The following is a 19,792-nucleotide window of genomic DNA, read 5'->3' on the forward strand; positions in this document are numbered from 1 at the left end:
CCAAATGGGTTTTTACATTGTTGCATTTGTTTTGGTGGATTATTTTGGGGGATTTAAACCAATGCTTATGTTTACATCTTTGTGTTCATCCCACAGGCGAAGGAAGGAGCCTCGCGGCAGAAGTTCAAGCAAATTTCGTAACGTTTGCGCGACTCCATTAGTCCCTCTGATAAGTTGAGGCTTTTCTCCATTAATCGATCCTCCTATTTCTATCTGATTCACACTTTTGACCCTTATTTTCTCGTGGTATCGGGGAAACGTTTTTCCATAAAACAGTTGCAAAACCCCTTTTAAATCACGTGTGGAGGCTAGTTCTGACTGGAAGGTGATCATCAGAGCACATTCTTTCTTCCAGGCAGGTTAATTGTTGGCCGACTAGTTAGCGGGTTTATTTGGCGTTTGCCATTTGTCACCTTGACCCTCAGCTGTTCCTCAAACAGCGCGAGGCGAGGGCTCTGGTGGGGCTCCGTGCGTGTTTACGCCTTGTGCCTTTTCCCGACGCCGAGGTCAACCTGTCAACTGGGTGCCGAGGGAAACCATTTTTCACGGGCTTTGATTTGCCTGTGAGTGAGTTGGCGAGTGTGCTTTCAAAGTCCAGTAGTCTGCGGTCCCAGCAGACCGCCACAAAGCAGCTAATCCCCTCTATCACAGCCAGCGCAAACACATTAGCCACACAACATCAACACTGCACTCAAGGGCCCCATTGACAAATCCTCCCTGCCTCCTCGGTGAGATTCAGGCGAGGAGCCACGATGTTCCTTTCCCAGCAAATCAAGGAGCTCAAAATGTTGAAATTCAAGATGCCGTGAAGCTGCAGTGTGAGGGAATTTACATTATATGAACGAGCACCGAGTAAGAAGTCTGCATCGGCTCGTGTGTTTTGTTCGACGAGTGGACTCATGAGAGGAACAGGACACCAAACGTGGAGCAAAAAAGTTTCGCGGGAAAAGGCCCGGTGGGAACTTTCTCTTTAAGGCTCTTTTTGTCGGCCTCGCAGTCGCAGCTTCAGCCCGAGGTCGGACGTTGTTCTAAAGTGACAAAAGGTATTTATCATTTTCATACAACAGCAAGGTCCTGAGTGAAAGAGCCCCCCCCCTCACTCTGCCCCCCCCGTGGGCTCTCAGTCAATAACACACGTCTACAACAGGTTATGTTTTATAGGTACAGCTCTGACGAGTTGCAATCGACCCATAAAATCATGTAGAATTCCGCCGTGAACAGCGACAGATTCTTCTTTTTTTTGGGGGGGGAGATTTTGAGAGTGAGTTTGTGTTTCCATATTTGTCTTGTGTGGCGGCAGACGGAGAACGGAGAGAAACCTCTCAGAAATCGTCCCCGTTGCCACCGGGCTCGGGCCTCACTTTCCTGATTGACAGGTGGACGCGCCCCCCCCCCCCCCCCCCCCTCAGCAGCCAATCACGTCGCAGCCTCTCTCTCTCTGTGACTGTTGGCACCACACCTTGCAACCGGGCCACTGAAAAGTGTCTGAAATAGAATTAGTGTCGAGCTCCTGAGAGGACGTCATCACAGGCACAATGGGGAGTAGGCAGCGAGCCCTTTGGGCCCCCGTGGGTGGGGGGTGGGGGACGGCGGGGGGGGCCCTGTGGACTCCCAGCTGTTCTATGCGACATGCTGAACAGTAGGGGGTCGCCCTGTGTTTGTTTAAAACTAACAGGAGTCCCATTAAAGCCCTGACTCCCCTCATTTAGGACTGCCATGGGGACACAAAGGACAGCCCTGGGAAGCGGCACGTTGCAAGGGACACCAATTATGGAGGCGAGGACACAGGCCAGCTTGTTCGTGCTCAGGGACATGTCAACTCGTTGGACGACCCCCTCCGTCAAACCCATTGACCAGAGCGCACAGAGAGGCATCTTAATTGGTGTTGGGCAAACAGATTTTGTCACAAAGTTGCAAAGGAAGCTAAGTAGCTGAATGTTCACATTGTCCAACCCCTGACCTGAGCTTCAGGGGCCGCTCCGAGACATCATTATGCTCCATTACTTTGAGTAATCGTCTCAGGCTCGTCCTATACCGCAGCGGGGGGAATGCGGGACAGCAATTAAAATCAATATTCCGGCAATAACGGCGGCGTAAATAAAAAGTGAGCCCTTTTCTCTTTGTACAATGATATGATAGTGGCGAGGGGTAAGATCTGGCACAGCGAGTAGCCGGTCTGTGAGCGGCGTCATGCCGAGGGTGATTTTTGGTCGTCCGGGGTCTCGTCTCAGTCTTCTTCTTTGAGCCCCCCGCCCCATCTTTCTCCCCAACGACAACCAGGAGCCCACCCAACTTCCCTCCCTCTCTGCCTCTCTCGTTCCTTTTTAAATGGGATTGTGGGAGAGGGATTTGTTTTGGAGAGGGGCCACTCATCTCGGGGTCGCTCGTCTCGGATCATGAAAACATGTGTCCGGATGGCGGCAGAGGAGTCGCGCTTCGACCTCCAGGTGAAAGGTCTGCTCGAGTGTGTGTTTCCTTCTGGTTTTGTTTCCTACCGTTCCTTCTCCTCCTCCTCCTCCTCCTCTTCCTCCACCCATTGACACTCAGCAAAAGACAAATTGGAGATGGACACAGCTTTGCATGTCATTTATTTGAATGCAGTGTGGAATTAAATTGATTGCGCAGATGTAAAGCAATGAATGAATAAAAGAAGGACGGATCATTACGCTGCCTTGGCGCCAGGCTTGGTGCCAGTTCCATTGGAGCCAATGGGGCAGCGCGGCAAGTTGCAGGTGTTATATCTGTGAAACAGTAAAAAGGAAACACATTACGTGACGTTGACCAATATTTCTTTTGTCTCTGAACAGATTTAGCTCTATTTGAAACGGCTACATCCTGATGGACGGACCGAGGAGGCTGCAGTCCTCTCACTGATGTAATTGGCCAGCGCACACACACACACACACACACACACACTCCCACACACACACACACACAACACATTAGGATGTTTTTTTTTAACCAGTATTTTTTCACGTCAATGGTTATTCCCCTAAATGAATGTAGGTAGCTTTGCATTTAGTGAAAAAGCCAATTTAGTTCGGATTAAAAAGTCTTATAAAAGGTTTTTATTGGTGTGAAAAAGTTTGATTTGACCACTTTACTATCTCATGGTACAATTCATATATAAACACAGTTAATTCAATTCATCATTACCAGGAGGTTTATGGATTTTGTGAGTGTAATGTGAAAAGCCTTCATCTTTGTCCAAAGATAATTTGTGTGTTATACAGAGTTCCCGAAAACGCCAAAACCGGACAACTTAAAAATTCACACCAGTGGCATCGTTGTCAATTTTACAACTATAGTACTTGTTATAGACTAATATTATAGTATTACTTTTTGTGTGTTTTCGTATAAATGTCACATTTTGTTTGCCCTTTCATACATTTTGCTCATCCTCATAATCTACAACTATCTGTGTTCTCGTCTCTCACAGTGGATTAAAGAGTTTAATTAAAGATTTCAAAACTGCCCTGCGATTCTGATAATAACCAACGAACATCACAGATTTAAGGACATAAACAAACCTGAGTGAAAGAAGGTGCAGCGGTGAAAGAAAAGCGTATAAGCCAACCAATAGAATCGTGGCACACAGCTTTGTCGGTTCAACATAAGAAAGGATAAATTAGAGCAGAACCTCTCGAAACGTCATCAGAGCCAAATAGAATTTGCATTAAAGAAAGGTTGATCTTTATATCAAAATTCCAGAGGACTGCTATATTCAAACCCCGCAAATCTGTCCCTCAGTCGGATTAAAACGAGCATTAAAAGTCCCGTCTGATTAATATCTTACAATACCAACGAGGATAAAGTGATGCAATGCATGGATTCATCTAGCATCCTACAATCATCGCCGTGTCCGGGTGTTTCCATCACTGGAAAAAGGCGTCACGACGTAAAAATGTGGCCTTGATAGAACCAAGCAGCTTGTGCCCATTGGTGGGAAAGTGCTGATTAATTGTGTCGTGGCCCTGTGAGAAAGTACGGCCAGCGCAGAGCACTAATTACGGCCCAGAGAAACGGGGCAAAACTCTCAACAAAGGCTCATCTCATATCTCAAGACAATGAGGAGCCAGAAGAATAGGAGAAAGGAGAAGTTAATGAGCTGTGTCACCTGGCATCTGTTGATGCTGCCGGGGGACGAGGCCTGACTGCCGCGTCTGTGTGCGTCCGGGTGCACGAGGGACAGAGTGGCGAGGTGGTTGCGCATGTTTACGCGCGGTTCATCACGCCGTGTCCCCCTTTCTGCTGCAGCGTTAGACGGGACGATGATGCACACCCCCCCCCCCCCCCCCCCCCGAGGTGAGAGTGAAGAGGAAAAAGGAAAGTATGTCGTTTCGAGCCCATCTTTGTGGGTCACGTGACAAAACTCCAGAGAGCCGTTTTAGATTTGATCAATTTTAGATGTTTGAGTCGCCTGACTTGGATGCAGATTTGCTCGTTCTGCTCAAAGCATCAAAAATAACACATAATAATAATACAGCTCCCTCTGCCTTTATGAGTAGTTTGGACATTCCTGCTGAAGGTAAAGTCAAACCTCTCAGTTATGAATAGTCTTTGTATTTACGTCACCAAACACATTGGTATTTATTGGGGCTTTAAACGCTGAGTTGAATGCAATAATGCTGACGCGCTGAACCTTCACGTTGACCCGTATTCATAACACGCCGGGCCGCATGTTGCTGCGAGGGGGGAACGCAGAAGAGGTTTCCAGAAAGCTGTACGTACAGTAAGCACATTTGTAATCCTGTGAAAACACGACTCAGCCGTGCGCTCAAAAATACTTTGTGAAACACTCTGCGATTCTCGGCCATAAAAGGCGACCGGCCGCCTGCGGTTCAGCGCTCGGCTCGGCGGTCCTGTTTTGACAGTAAATGACGTGACGCAAAAACTGCATTTAACGACACGAGGTGTATTACAGCCCAAACTCTCGTCTTGTGTTTTGTTTGGCGTCGGGCGTTTGTTTTCTCACTGACCCCGAGGGACAGTTTCAGTGATATTCACAGAGACAAAAACTCTGTTTCAGGTCTCGAACAGAACACATTTCTGTTGACAGGGCTAATTGTAAAGTATGTGGTTTCTGACCTCGGGCCCAAAGAACCGCTTCGGGTCGTTCCACTGAAATGTTTAGAAGTCAACGGAGAACCACAAGGTTTTTCGCTCCGTTGCTTTGTCTTCACACTGTATCCATTGTGCACAGTGTGAGCAAGCTGAGATTTTCTAATAATAGAATATTAACTACTTGGCAGTGAAGGATTCCGCCTCCTCCTGAAAAAAGGGGGCCGGTCTTCGCAAAAAGGGAATCCTATGTTTCATTTTGAGGTTATTGGTCCAGTTCCAAGAGCATCCAGCCTCCAATGATCAAAGACTCGAGTCAGAGAAAAGCTTAGCGGGAGGCTTATGCAAAATGTCGTCTCCTTATTGCGAACCAGGCCGACGCGTTGGAAACCATCGCCGCTCGTTTGAATGTCAATATACCCAGATGCAGTTTGGCTCTGCTTGGTCAAGTTTGAAGTATGTGGGTAGAAGAAAAAAAAAGAAGAAGAAGAAAAGCTCCTCATTCGCATTAATAGATCTTGGAGCGTTTTGGAGAGCTGATTAAATTCCAGATTTTCAACTCCCGGTTGTTCAGGACATCAAACATCTTTAGACGGCGACACGCGTGTTGAAAACACCGTGCAAATAGTTTTTATTTTGCGCTACCTTGTCACCTTCAGTCGTCTTAGCAACCCCCCCACCCCTTCCCCCCCTCCCCAGACACGCTGCCCCGCCATTGCCCATCCATTAGGTTAATGGTGAACTACCACGTCACACATCAAGCGCTACGTTTCCCACCTTTTAAAAGCAGACCAGACGTCCACAATCCCATGACGGAGTGGGTGGGGGGGGGGGGGGGGGGGGCTTCTGGGTCCGCTGGAGGGAACTGCTGGAGTGGAGGGGGGCTGATAGCATCGCCAGGAATTTAAACAAAAGTACTTTTTTCGTTTTTTTTTTTTTTTTTCTCCCTCAAAGCCGCCATCTTTCAGTCTGACGGTTACTGTAAACATCATTCCAGCAAACAGCGTTATAAGACATGCCACTCCACAGCATTCCACAGCGCTTTTTAAAAGATGAAAAAAAATGTCTAAAATATTGTGCGTTTGCTGGCCCGGGCGGACGGGTTTTGCACATGAAAGCGAGTTGCGTTTTAAGTGCTCAAAAGGTCAGCGAGGGAACATCTCCGATCCCTCTTAAATCTCAAATAATAAGAATCTTATTTTTGGGGGTCTGGGACTTTGACTTTTTGTGCCACTCAGTTCAGCTATGACGTGGTTATGCAATATTTAATCCTGTTTTGTAATGCATGTGTATCTGGAAAAAAGAACTAATAAAAAGATTAAAATGTCTCTTTCTTTGCCAAATATTGATGCTTAAAGGAACAAACAGCCCTTTTGCCTTCAGGGATGTTGCAATAGGTCCTAAACCACTGACCTTAAAAGCAGTGCTCATACTTTGGATTTGTATATAATAATGCATACCTTGGCAGTATGCAGAGAAGGGAATGTGCTCTATGTCGAAGTAATCGCTACCTGCTGAATTTCTATTTTAGGCAACATGATATTTCAACGTGCACATCTAAAAGATTCCTTTCTGAACGGGGACATAAATTAGCTTTCCTCCACAGTGCAATGAAGACGTAAAATAGTTCTTTTTTTTAAAATATAGTCCTCATTTTATTAACAGAGGCCAAATAAAACTCATCACATTTTATTTACAACGGGAGGCAATAAATATCTTAATAATAGTCATAAAATTATTTTTGCTTACATTGGTTTAAAAAAAAAAAAAAAAAAAGGAAAGAAAGAAATAATAAATGTGTCATGTTGTTAGTAGCGAGTCATACAAAAACCTGCCAGCGGACAGGTGAACACATACTACAGGTGAAGGGAGGCTGGAGCTGGTTGTCAGTGAGAGAAGGAATGATCGAAGCAGAAACTTTTCCCTTTTTTAGGTTTTCAGACACAAACCCGCGTCGCTGAAAACGTTCCCACAATCCCGGACGAGTCGGGTTTTCTGCCGCCGAAGTCTTAAAATCGTCCCCGTCGTGGATTTGTGAAGTGATCGGGGGTCGTCGGAGGGATGAGCTTCCTCCAGAAAGCACCTTCCAGACTTCCATCCAGTGAGTTAATGGAGCTCAAAGTCAAAAGGTGATTTCTGAAGAGGGGGAGGGGACGTTCTTCGAGATTAACCGAACACAGAATACATGAAAAAAGAAAAATAAACATGGAGGTAGAGGAAGTCTTCATCGCCCGCCCCGAAACATCAGCGAGCTCACACTCATCCTTCTCTGAAGAAGACGTTGACACGCGTGAGGAAGAGCTTTTTAACAAACATCCTGCTCCCAAATGTGATGAGGCTGGAAGACTTTGTGCGATCACGGATGACGTGAGCTGTAATATTTTTTGCTTGTGTTGTTTTCTTTTTTTTTTCTTCTTTTTTTTTTTTTTTTTAAGGTGTTTAAACAAGAGTAAAGCCGCGGCTGGTGCCCGACTAGTCAAAGCATGTCGTGTTTTAGCTGAAGTGTCAAGGAAATCACACAGAGTACTCTGAGGCTTCGCCGCATTCCCGGAGCCGCGAGTGGAGCTGAGAGACATCTGGAAAAAAAAAAGAAAAGAGAGAGAGAAAAGGAAAAACAAAAAAGAGAAAAGAGCGACCTGTAAAATATTGCACTCAAAGCTACACAGTCATCCCGGCGGCGCGGCGTCTCCCTCCGTTTCGTCTCCATGGCGTCTGATTCCAGTGGAAAGTATGGGATCCTCGTTGTCAGGGGCAACACAAACACAAAAAAAAAAAAAAAACGACAGGTATTCCAATGAATCTCTGGTTGGCTGATTTTTACGACGTCGCATCAGCTCCACGCTTCGGTCCCCTTTGTCAAAGAGGAAGTGGGCCTTCAGAGGTCCTTTAGTTTATCCAGTATAAATAACATGACAGACACGTTAGAACGACGACATCAACCCAGAAGGATCCGAGAGTTCGGAAATACTCAGTCATCCTGAAATACAAAAATAAAAACATCTTTTTTTGTGTTTGTTCTTTTTGTCCGTCGTCCTTTAACAGAAGTGAAGTCCCTAAGCTGATTCTTCTCACACGAGAAGCTTGAGATTTTCAGTTAGTTGTTTTTTTTCGTATTCCCCCCCCCGCCAGCCCCGCCCGACCCGCCCGACCCGCCCGACCCCTGGAGGAAAACTAGTGCTGTCCCGACGTTCCGTTCAGTTCCTCTTGGGGTTGGGCTTTAACCGCCGAGCCCTTCGTGTCCGCTTAGTCACCGTGGTGAACCGGAACTCCTCCAGCGGGTCCGGCCTGCCCTTCGGCTGCCGCTTCATGAAGTGGACTTCCTGCTGCCGCTGCGTGGTCCGCGAGCCTTTCTTGGGCCGCCCCTTCCTGTTGAAGCCCAGGTACCATCCTTTGTACTTGGCCGACACGAGAGCCGTGTAGTTGTTCTCCAGGAATTCCTCGACAAAGACGCACTCCTGCTTCCTCCCGTCGGGCTGAGGGAAGGGAAGAGAGACAGGATCCGTTGAGTATCGAAACATCAACATGCACGCTTACGCTAGAATGAAATTACACTCGAATCAGAAATGCTCTTAGAGACTGTATCATTCGAGCGCATCTTGTATTAATGCATTCTTGTTCTATTTTTACTGCTTGAAATAGGTCCGTGCACATTAAACTGCAGGACAGAATACTCTTGTTACAAATAAACTTTGTCACATTGCTTTGATTCAAGTCTCCAGTCTAGTCCGTGTTTCGCTTTCGCGACAGACCGTAACTCAAGAGCAACGCGGCAGAATGACAGTCGATTCCTTTAAAGCGACGTCTTCCCGCGGTTTGCTTTTTGTCTCGTATTCCCCAGCTTGGTGTGACGGTGTGAGTTCAAAACATGCGTAGCACATTAAGGAACACTTTCACTTTGCAGGGAAAAGCCTTTTTCACTTGCAAAGTTGGAGAACCCGGTTAGCTTAGCTTAGCTTGAAGTAGCGTCATAGTTAAACAGCGGCATCAATCTTCTCCTCTTGCTCTAACCAAGAAATGTTAAACTATTGCATTAAAGTAACGGCGCTAATACTCATTGGAATTAAACATTTTTAAAACATGCTGGTGAAATATGAAAAAGTTTAATACTGATCCTGATAGCAGACTGTTCTCTACTTGGGACACTGTCTAAAACTCTATTTTTAATAGAATCACCGCATGACACTATAGATTTTTCCAGCAGACTTTTATAATATGGTGGGAAAAATATCTCTGAATAATATCTCAGAAGATGGACCGCAAAACAAGCAACATTTGGCAAAGCCAAAAGCGTATATATGTAACTTTTTTATAATTTGGGTAATAAGACAAGAGAAAATTATCTGATCTTCATCATTAAAAAAGCAGAAAACCACCAGCAGTCAATAGTTGAAACGTCATCTGATCCGATTGCTACAACAATCCTCGGCTGGTACACAGCAGGACGTCAGACGCCATCGCATGTTCCTGACGGACGACCTCGGCGAGAGGGTGAGAACTTCGGCCCCTCGGATGCCGACAGATGACACGCCGTGTGTGTGTGTGTGCGTGTGTGTGTGTGTGTGTTCTCAGACGTCGGCTCCTTCCTCCTGCACACGGGGGGGGGGGGTGGCCTCCGCGGGGTCGCAGGCGTCCCGCGCTTGTGGCCACCTGGTGTGACTAAGTGATATAATTGCAATGGCATTCCTCCTAAGTGACCATTAGTCTCTCAATGCATTGTGGTGATTGCAGTGCGTAATTGACTGATCGAGTGTCAAAGGAGCAGGCCGATTACGTAATGGAAGAAGGGCCGCGAGGCATCAAAGGGGTTTTGTGAGGGTTTACAAAAACAGCAGGAGAAAGCGGATCTTGAGGAACTCACCCGTCCGACTATTTTGCCCTTCTCGTTCATGCAGATGTAGTGCTCGCTCTCTTTGCCTTTTATTCGAATGTGGCTCCCGAAGGTTTCCGTCTCGACGACGAGAAGAGCTGGAAAGGAGAAGAGAGAGTGGACCCTGTTAGGGGAACGTCTCCAAGGACTCTTGCAGTTGGCTTTTATTCAATGCTCAATTTGCAGGAGTTCCCACATCATATAAACATGATTGTGCTTATTTTCAATTCCTCCGCAGGCCAACGTGGATCTTCAGCATTGAGCCTCGTAAAGAAACTTGAGTTGTTAAATGTCTTCATTTACCACCTCAGTTGTGGTGTTGTAGTGTATTTTCTTTAAAATCCCATCAAGCGTATTATCATGTACTTGAGGAGCTGAGACCACCACAGGACGGAACATCTATACTCCCGGTCACATAGTTCTTTTTACGGTAAGTGTATAACTTTCTTTACACATATATCAACCAGGACAACAATGCCGCCGCCACTTCGGCCCGACACAGCAGTAATCCACTCTCGAGACGCATCCCGGCGGCTCTTTTATCCCCCCCCCTCCCCACCTCCAAAATGTTAACCCCTGCGAGGTCACCTTTGTCTCTGCTCGCCCCTCGACCAGCAAAGAGATCTGCCAAACATTTGTGCAGCGGTTATGTGCCCCTCAGGATTAGGTTTCAAGTTCCCTTTAGTCTGTGCTCACTCAATCAAAAAGTTAAGATGATCCATTTGTTTAACACACAGGGCCATTCAGCGGCGCTCAAGGGAGCAGAGGAAGAATGGGCGAAGGGGACGGGACGGCCTCCAGGGCAGAAGTAAACCCCCCTCCCTCCTCCTCCTCCGCCTCCTCCTCCGCCTCTTCCACCCCTCCTCCTCCTCCTCCCTCACGCTAAAATCCAACCTTGGGAGCAGAGTGGGAAGAGGGAAACCTGTCTCCAAAAAGGTGCAACTTCTCCTTCTCTGGTTGGGAGAGATTCGAGTTCAGAAACTGAAGCGAATGGAATCAGGAGTCAAATGACGACGCGTCGGCCGTCTCGCTCTTGGTTCTCTGGTTTCGCGCAGAGACCCAAGATTCAACCTCAGTTACGAGGTCTCCACTCCGAACTGAGAGTTGCCCTCCGTCTGTGAACCCCGATGGTGAACTAACAAAGACACAAGAGTCGTTTCATTCGATCTGAACCGCATCCAGTCACAGTCCGCGTGGTGTTTTGTACATTAACACTCAGTCGGCATTTAGAATAAAACAATTGCGACGGGAACTTTTTGAACATCTGATCAATGTATTCACTAAATGGCACTTGCAGGGATCTTTTAAGAAGTGGAGTTCCTCCTCTGGGCGGCGTAAACAAAGAGGGGCCACTGGCTTTTATTAACCTCAGCATGGGGTCATCTGTCAAAATAGCTGAAACTCCTGCTTTGATTCCACGTTGCAGCATTTTTTTCCCAGTTTAAAAGCGTTTTTTTGCAGTGACCCGGCGTCTGCTGCGAGTGGACAAAGGGCATCGTTCCCGACGGATTCCTCTGGAAAAGGATTCGTCTCTTAAAAGTAACGAATCTGCCACGCTATTAGCTGAGAAGAATGACACCACCCGCTCTTTGACTGTGCTTGTCCGGACATAAAGCTCTGCACCCAAGCGGCAGATTTCTCCCGCGGTGGTTAGTGGCGCTCCGCCGTCGGAGCTGCACGGAGCCGAGAGCGGATCAGAGCGAGCGGAATGTCTTCCTGAGCGTTATTACAGAGTGCAAAGGAGTTCACAGGTGCCAGGTACTGCAGCTGGATTGGGAGGAGGAGGAGGAGGAGGACGAGGAGGAGGAGTGAGGAAGGGGGGGCGGTGGCGGAGGGTAGAATTGGCAAGGCCTCATGGGAAAAATTGGATCTGCTTCCACTCAAGCTCTAACAAGCAGTGAGGAAACTTCGCCTCGGCGCATCTGCAACTGAACACACTCGCTCAGACGCATTCGAGGGCCGACTTCAGGGCCCTGACTCAGCGGTCGTGGGCTGAATATCAAAGCATAAAACAAGTGGCACCAGAGAGCTGACCTTCGATCCACTCATCCGCCGCGCGGTACTGGATTTGTCCACAAGGCCGCACAGCGAGGATATATTTAAGGTTGATCAAGGCACAGCTGGAAAGGGGGGGGGGGGGGGGGGGGGGGGGTAGGCTTGAATTTGTCAGATTTTTTTTTTTCAATGACGGCAATAGTCACAAACCTGTGTTTGGTTTGGAAAATAAAACATAATACATTGAATTTGGTCAATACAGGTTTGATTAGTTTTCCTTTCCAAATAAGACACAATTAGGTGAAAAAACTCCCGGTAGATTCCGACACATCCTTAAATGTTCACAACCCAAAACAGCAAAGATATATTACACCAAGTCCATCAATGAAAAAGACTTGGCCTGGATGCCCTTATGCAACATCAATTAGAAGGTCAGCAGTTTCACAGTGGTTGCAGCCACCCCAACCAGCACTCTGCCAAGACCGCCTGGAAGACCACCTCCACACAATGGTGAGTAACCAGCCAGAGCAAAGCGGGGGGGGGGGGGGGGGACGTCTCTTCCTCTCATAAAGCTATGTGGCGTGAGATGCACAGGAGTTCTCCCATACCATACTTGCCCCCGTCATCTCCGTTGGCGTTGACTTTCTTGCCCAGGATCTGGACGTGCTTGCCCGTGGTTCTGCTGTAGAGCTGGTAGATCCGGACCTGCTTGCGGCTCAGGTCGTCCGGGTTCCTGGTGTGGTTCTCGATGTAAAACCTGAAATCGGCAGTGGTCTGCTGGGATTCCTGCACAGAGGTGTGAGACGAGAGGAAGCAGGGCGAGAGACAGTGAGAGATCGTCACGGCACACAGGTGTCGGTGGTGATGTGTGCTTTTGTTTTTATGGGCCTCGTGTCAAAAAAAAAAAAAAAGAACTGTGCCCCAAGGGGCGAAAAACTGAGATAACAACCGGGAAAATTGTGGCTGCCGCGTTTTAGTGTTTTCTCTTCTCCCTTTTAATTAACCGGCGCGTTTTACATGCGTTGCATTTACAAGCCGTTAACTCCGTACGAGACGCGCTAATGAAGTCAGCGTAAAGCCACGGGACAAGTGCAAAGCGCAACCTCCTGCCGATTCGCATTGAGGCGGCCGTATGCTACGTGCCCCCCCCCCCCCCCCCCCCCCCCGGCGATATTGAGAAACCTTTACTCCTATTCCACAAGCGAGCGGGCCACCAGCAATTATACACCTGAAGCATCCAGACCTGTTGCACTATCATCAAACAAATATCTGCCTGCAGGCCAAGCAGGGTCCATAAATTAGGAAACGCAGCAGGCAGAGAGAGAGAGAGAGACCAGGCCGAGAGGTGGCGAGAGGCACCTCCAACCACCAATGGCTCCTGCGCCTTTTGATCGAATCACCCAAATCCACGTTTTCAGAATTTACGATTCACCTCGGACCAGACGAAAAAAAAAAAAAAAAAGAGAGGAAATCGCAGGCGAGCAACCGCGTCGCCCAACACGTGGAGGTGCGAGAGGAAACGTATACTTTCAGGAGCCCAGGAATCTCACTTCCCGCCAAGATACCGTTTCCCCAGCTGTATGGCCTGGTAATTGCACAGTAATGGCTTTTTATGTGACTGTTCTCAGGTGGCTAATTATATACACATTACATACCCCGTCCTTGTTATTCTAACTTCAGTGAATTAACGGCATGTAGCAAACATGACGGGGAGTTGTGGCTTTGCAAGAACAAATCCTTAAAGTGAGAGAGAGAGAGAGAGAGGTACGATGATCCTTGGAAGAACAACGTCCGCGAACAGAGGAGTCCTTCGCGTCCCACCTCTGACGTCAACAACAAGAACTGCTCCTCGCAAATGCCGATTGCGCGACGCGGGCAGCGTTTCTGGGCGGAAGGACTCGTTGGCTCATCATGACGTAGTCGGTCTAGAAATGTGGCCCTCCGAGGATCCAGCCCCCAAACTGGGACACGGCTTCTGTATGCTGACATTTAAGAAACACGCCCATAATGTTACTTTTGGCATCGGGCGAGGTGGAAAAGAGGGAGGCCGGGTATCGAAATGCATAAGCTACTGATGCAACTCATTTGCGGCGTTAATATTGACTGCAGGGCGTCAAAAGCTAAGCACTGTTGTGACGTTACCTCGAGCGGGGGGGGGGGGGGGGCGGGGGTTATTGGGGCTATCTTTTTATGACCTGTAAGCTTCTCCTTAAAATTAAAGTATCCAAAATAGGTTTTGGAGCCACAAAGGCTTACAGACCTTACAGACGCCCTCAGCCAGGTCCTTAATCCCGTAAAGTCAGACCAGGACAAGTGGGCCTCAACCAGGAGATTTACAGTTTCACTTGACATCTGACCAGGGAACTGTTACCCCAAGGCAACCTGTTCACGTCAAGGATTTGTCATTTCAACGCAGCAGTGTGCCCAACAAAGCACATCTTTGTTACCTTTAGAGAAACTTAAACGGGATCTTTATGGTCACACGCGTTAGATTTGACCTCTGCGTGTGACCTAATGCAAAGCCTCCAGGAGCAGCGGGATGCTGCACCTCCGGGTTCAGTGTCTCGCTAAAGGACGCTTCCACATGCGGACAGGGGGGCCACAGCTACCCCTTCAACAGGCGCACAGACAAAATGTACCTGGCGATATTCACTGGACAACTTTTAAACTTCTGCTCCAAACAGAGACCCTCGGAAGCTTTAGCGTTTGGTTCTCTAAACGTTCAGCGACTATCACATGTTCCCAAAGGAAGCTCCAGAAAATAATGCATCTAAGAGCTGCGCAGTTAGCACAGCGGCTGAAAGACCTCGGACCTCAAGTCCTCATCTAGAACTGCACAAATGTATTGAAAGCGATGCGTGAATTTAAAAAGTCGGCCTTTGTCAACGTTCTCCTAAAATGAAGGGGAAGAAAATACTGCACACACAACAAAACTTGGCCCAACTGGGCTGCTGAGGGATTTATCCCAAATCTCCCCATCTCTAAACAAACAAAGGTGTGTTGGGTAGACAGTTGCATTTTGCATCAAGGGAAAGGCAAGCCTAAGCACATGACACAAGTGTTTTCTTTTTTTTTTTTTTATCAAGCCGTCTCCGTTCTTCAAAGACACAGCGGGAAAACGGATACGGTTGAAACTTCAAAAGTCTGGCACTCATCTTCACCCGGGAAGCCGAGTTGTCACATCCGTCTGAGGTACGCCTCGCTATCTGCTCGACACACGCAGGTCGCACGCACGCGGGGGTTTTCTTCCAACCGCGGTCGCCTCTGTGGTCTTTCCTCGTGAAGATCACAACGCGACACGCAGGAGGCGACGGGGAGAGGAGGGCAGCAAGGGGCTATTCCTGCGTTTCTCCAGTTCTGATCGTTATCACGCCGGAAGCACCCAAGAGAGCCCCGATGCAGTACTTGTGTTTCATAAAGGCCTTTATCTAATCTAATCTAATCTAATCTAATCTAATCTTTATCTAATCTGTACAAACAAACGTGTGTCACTTATTGAAAAAAAACATCCCCTCTCACATGTGAGGAGTGTTCAGTCGACACCGTAGCTCTGTTTGTGCCAGCTCTGTTGGAATAATCCTCACTCATTGACTTATATAACGGATTTTTTTTTTTTGGGGGGGGATTTTTCTATTTCACTCTATAAATTTACTCCGGAGGAGCTGTGATTTTATCTCTGCACAACTGTGCAAAAATGTATTTTATATGATCTACCATCAGACTTTCCATCCAACAAGATCAAGTATGAAAATGTTATCTTTTTTTATTATCTGCTAAAGATACGAGGATGAGAGATGGTGCAAAAAAAAAAAAAAAAATCTTCTTTTCTTAAAAGTTCGAAGCCCCACTGACAGCACAATCCAAAGCAGCAACGCGAGGGACGTTCGAATGAAACGTGTCATACAGCAATAAAGTGATCAGAGAGCTTTATGAGTGAGGGAGCGTGCGCTTTGCGTCTTATCGGAATCCCAGCGCGCAATTAGGTGAGTGGATGTCTGCAAATCATTACTCTTCAAAGTGAGAGGCGACTAATAAAAAGCGAGCCCATCTGTTGAGAGAACAACTCTTAACTCCAGGGATCCAACATTTACTACGCCGGCCTGTTGTAAAACACAGAAACGGCTACTTGAGCTCAGGATTAAAAACAACAGGTTTGAATTCATATCTTTGTGAAAGGAACATGCTGATAAGGAGATATGTATTGATTAGGGTGGTAAACAGCTAATAAGCAGAGAGCAGTTTCCCCAGTGCCGAATTCTCTGTCACATCTCTATATCACTGCAGGTTGTATTATTTTTGAATGAGGTGAACTTTGAAAATGTCCTCTGTCCATTGATTTATATTCACCCCCTTTTTTTCACAGTGTCCTCAAGTTTTGTTGTTAATTTATTCTTTTGCACAGCGTGCGCTTTGCTAAATGTACAGTCCATGATTAGATCCCGACCCATTGATTTAATATGCATGAATTAATGTGCATTTGTAGGGACCACATCAAAAAGGTAAAAGCTGCAGTGACATGCAAACACACACACACACACACACACTCAAAAGGAGTTGATCGAGGGAGTGGACATACCTGGAGCTGGAAGTAGAGTACCAGAAAGTGTAAGCACCTATGTGGAGGGAGAAAGACAGAGAAGGCACAAGAGGGGAGTGAATTTAATCACACGGGCGATTACATGAAGAACAAACGCAGCCTACCTGGATGAAAGTAACGCGCAAACGCGAAGCTTTTTGGCGACTTCTATTGGTAAGAATGCACGATGTTTGATGTGGGGGGGAAAAGGGCAAACGGAGATGTGGAACACTTACAAGTATAGGAACCTCGAAGGCAGCGCAGACATCTTGACTCGCAGAAATACACCTGCTTCCACAGATTTAGAGCCCCGGGAAAGGTTGGCGAGATCACCCCCCTCTCTCTCTCTCTCTCTCTCTCTCTCTCTTTCTCTCGCTCGCTCCCCCGCGCGTCCTTTACGCACACAACTCCGGGGGCAAGTAGGAGATTGAATCCCAGCGTAAGGATAGATCACTGGAGAGCAGCAGCAGAGTCATGGAGTGCAACATTAGGTGTTTCCTTGTTGGGAGGAGGGGGGGGGGGGGGGGGGTATCCAGAAGATTTGGGGGTTTTTTTTCTTCACAGCTCAGTCTCCTCCGCTCCCCCCGAAACCCGTCTCCGCAAACCGGTGCCAAGCGTGGAAAAGGATTCAAAATTCAACTTCTCTAAGAGGAAGAAAAAACAACCTCCATCAAAAAAAAAATATCCTTCCAGTTTTTGCGGAAACGACCGGAATCCAGAGATCACAGACTCCGCAGCTCCGTCCGTACCTGCGGGGGATTTCTACACCTTGCGTGGGTCATTTTATTCTACCGAGTGCTGCGGCGGCTAAAGTTAAAAGCCGTGAACCAAGAAAAAAAAGAAGAAAAAAAAGTCGCTAAAAGTGGGCTAACTGATCCAAGCAGGCAAGATGTGTGCTTTAAAAAAAACCAAACAAGCAGGAGAAGGAAGAAAAGCTGTGCGAAAGACTGTGCGGCGGATCCCTGGAGAGGTCTGGCTGCTGGTGATGGCGCAGCAGTGCCTGTCAGTGGTGTTTGCGCGTCTGCGGCTGGAGATTTGGGCACGGAGAGGCTTTTTTGTTGTTGGTGGGTGGAAACATGTCAGCGGTTTGCACCTGATAGGGTAATCCCGAGGAGACCATCAGCCTGCAAAGATCTGCTGCTCCTCTCGGGGGGCGACGCGCTGCGCAGAGGACATCAAGGGCATGAAGTCACAGCTTCACGATACTAATTGAATACTTTATTCCCAAAGAAAGTTTGGGAAACGACTACATTGGATTTCGCTTAATGAACGGATGTATTTGGATGCTGTAAACAAGCAAATAAACTACTAAATGAGTCCTCTCTTCCATGGGTTTTGTTTTTATTTGATTGTTTTTATTTATTGCCAAACCACACTTGCCGTTTCCATTACATTAAGGGCCTTTACACTAATAAACAAGATGCTGTTAAGTGTGAAATATGAACCGAGTTGTCGTGCGTAACAGCTACAGAAACTGTGTGTTATTTGAAGAGCTCCTTCTTTGTGGATTGGCCTCGTCTCTCCCAGACACCATTCACATGTATGTTGGTGTCAACCTCGGTTTTTTTCCCAATAATGTGCTATAACTGATACCGCATTTAAATGAAGCAGAGGTGTGAATGTGTTTACGAGCTGACAGCAGTAAAGCGAGCCCACATCCCCGCCGCCATTAAGAAAGAAGAAAAAAAAAGAGTTTGAGTTTATTGTCCCATTAAAACTGGATCCTCGGCATTCTTGTCCCATTGATATCCAGAATGAATCTAAATGATTACATACAAAACCTCCCATCCGTTAAAGAAAAGGGAAAAATATATTAAAATATCACCATTTCTGCAGGAATCAAAAAGTGAATTCAAGGCTTTTCTGTGAGAAGGCTTAATCTGATTGGTTACGATTTCCAATGACAAGTTAAGTCGTTTGTGTTCTGAGCAAGTACCAAGTGGATAAAGTGGGTTGATGTGGATTTACCCCGTGATTCATGTCTGCCTGCTGAACAAGAAGGCTTGATCCTGTCAACCACAATGCACTTTAATAAGCCCTCTAACACAACCAATGCATAATGTCATTAAAAGCATGACTAATTTTCTCTGCCTAAGGGATGGAAATAACAGGCAAATAGTAATTATCACGGGAGATTTCTTTACAAACACAAGGCTTCGGTTCCCGTTTGATCCAAACAGGCTTTACGTTAGCCGCCGCTCGCCACCGATCCAGATTTCTCTGAAAGCTCAAAACAAAAAGCACCCGACAACTGATTTAAAGAAAGCGCCGCAAAAAACAGCAATTACCACACTGACTGTGAAGGAGCCAGCATTGTGCAGTCACTCATCGCCTCTTAAGTACATGTTTGTGACAAAACCTCTCGGAGCATGACTGTAAATCCACAGGCGAGGGAAAAGAGCGCGCAGCAGCAGGCTCGACGTGGCCCCCTGTGACTCACCAGGAGGAGGGAACGTACCTCCGCTCGCTCGGGGGGCCAAAAGGGACCATCCGGGTTGCTTTCGAGAGGACTTTTGTCACTGTAACAGTCTTAAGAGAATGGGAAGATAAGGCTAGAAAACCCGTTTTGGATGGTTTCAGCCATGTCATGGTTTCATGATGGTTTTCAACCAGTCGGGGACCAGAGGGCCAGATTCATTGGAGAAGCGTAAACTACGATGTGGCACCAAAGGAAGTAAAGTAGGCTAGTAAACCCGAAACCTAAACTGACTTCTTATGACGATGTTTCCGTGTTACCTTGTTTATCTGCATATTTAACAAGAGAAAACCACTTCTGTTGCATTAATGGAGCGGCACGAGGTTAAATGCAAGGTGTCATCTAGGACAAGTAAAACTAAAAAAATAAATAAAACATCTTCTAATAAACTGTGTGGACCATTTTTACCATTTATTACCAATTACAAAATGTAATTGATGAGTAGTTCCATTTAACCTCCGTTTGGTGGCAAAAACTCCAAACCTGAGGAACTAAAATCTGCCTGCAAGAGATGTGAGTAACTGACAAAACACTTTTTTTTTTTTTCTTTTTCAATTTGGTTGAACTGACCCTTTAAAAAGGAAGGAAAACTACATGTTGACACATCAGTCAAAGGAGTCGATCCTCCGACAAATTGTCACCATAAGAAAAAGATAAAACGCCAAGAATCAATCAAGTGCAGAATGCTGCTGGTCGAGCAATAACAACAGGGAGCTTTATGAATGGGGAGAGCTTTTTCAGTCTAGTAGCTTCCAGTTTCTGGGGCTCGGAGGAGGGAGGGAAGGGAGGGAGCAAGGGGAGGGGGGGGGGGGGGGGG

At 47.0% G+C, this 19,792-nt stretch overlaps 1 protein-coding gene across 2 annotated transcripts; it reads right to left on the minus strand.

Moving 5' to 3' along the window:
- Positions 1-7,362: 7,362 nt before the first annotated feature.
- Positions 7,363-17,821, minus strand: fgf24 (fibroblast growth factor 24). Of its 2 annotated transcripts, none has more exons than XM_040175298.2 (5): positions 16,736-17,821; positions 16,500-16,536; positions 12,532-12,709; positions 9,920-10,026; positions 7,363-8,534 (listed from the first exon to the last, which is right to left on the minus strand). In XM_040175298.2, the coding sequence occupies exons 1-5, from the start codon at positions 16,765-16,767 to the stop codon at positions 8,256-8,258; spliced, it is 633 nt and encodes a 210-aa protein (XP_040031232.1). In that variant the 5' UTR covers positions 16,768-17,821; the 3' UTR covers positions 7,363-8,255. The 2 variants fall into 2 exon arrangements, with proteins under 2 accessions (XP_040031232.1, XP_077958049.1); XM_078101923.1 differs by having other exon boundaries at positions 7,458-8,534; positions 12,541-12,709.
- Between the last annotated feature and the right edge of the window lie 1,971 nt (positions 17,822-19,792).

Source organism: Gasterosteus aculeatus, chromosome 4 (genome assembly GCF_964276395.1).
Source record: "Gasterosteus aculeatus chromosome 4, fGasAcu3.hap1.1, whole genome shotgun sequence".
NCBI lineage: Eukaryota > Metazoa > Chordata > Actinopteri > Perciformes > Gasterosteidae > Gasterosteus > Gasterosteus aculeatus.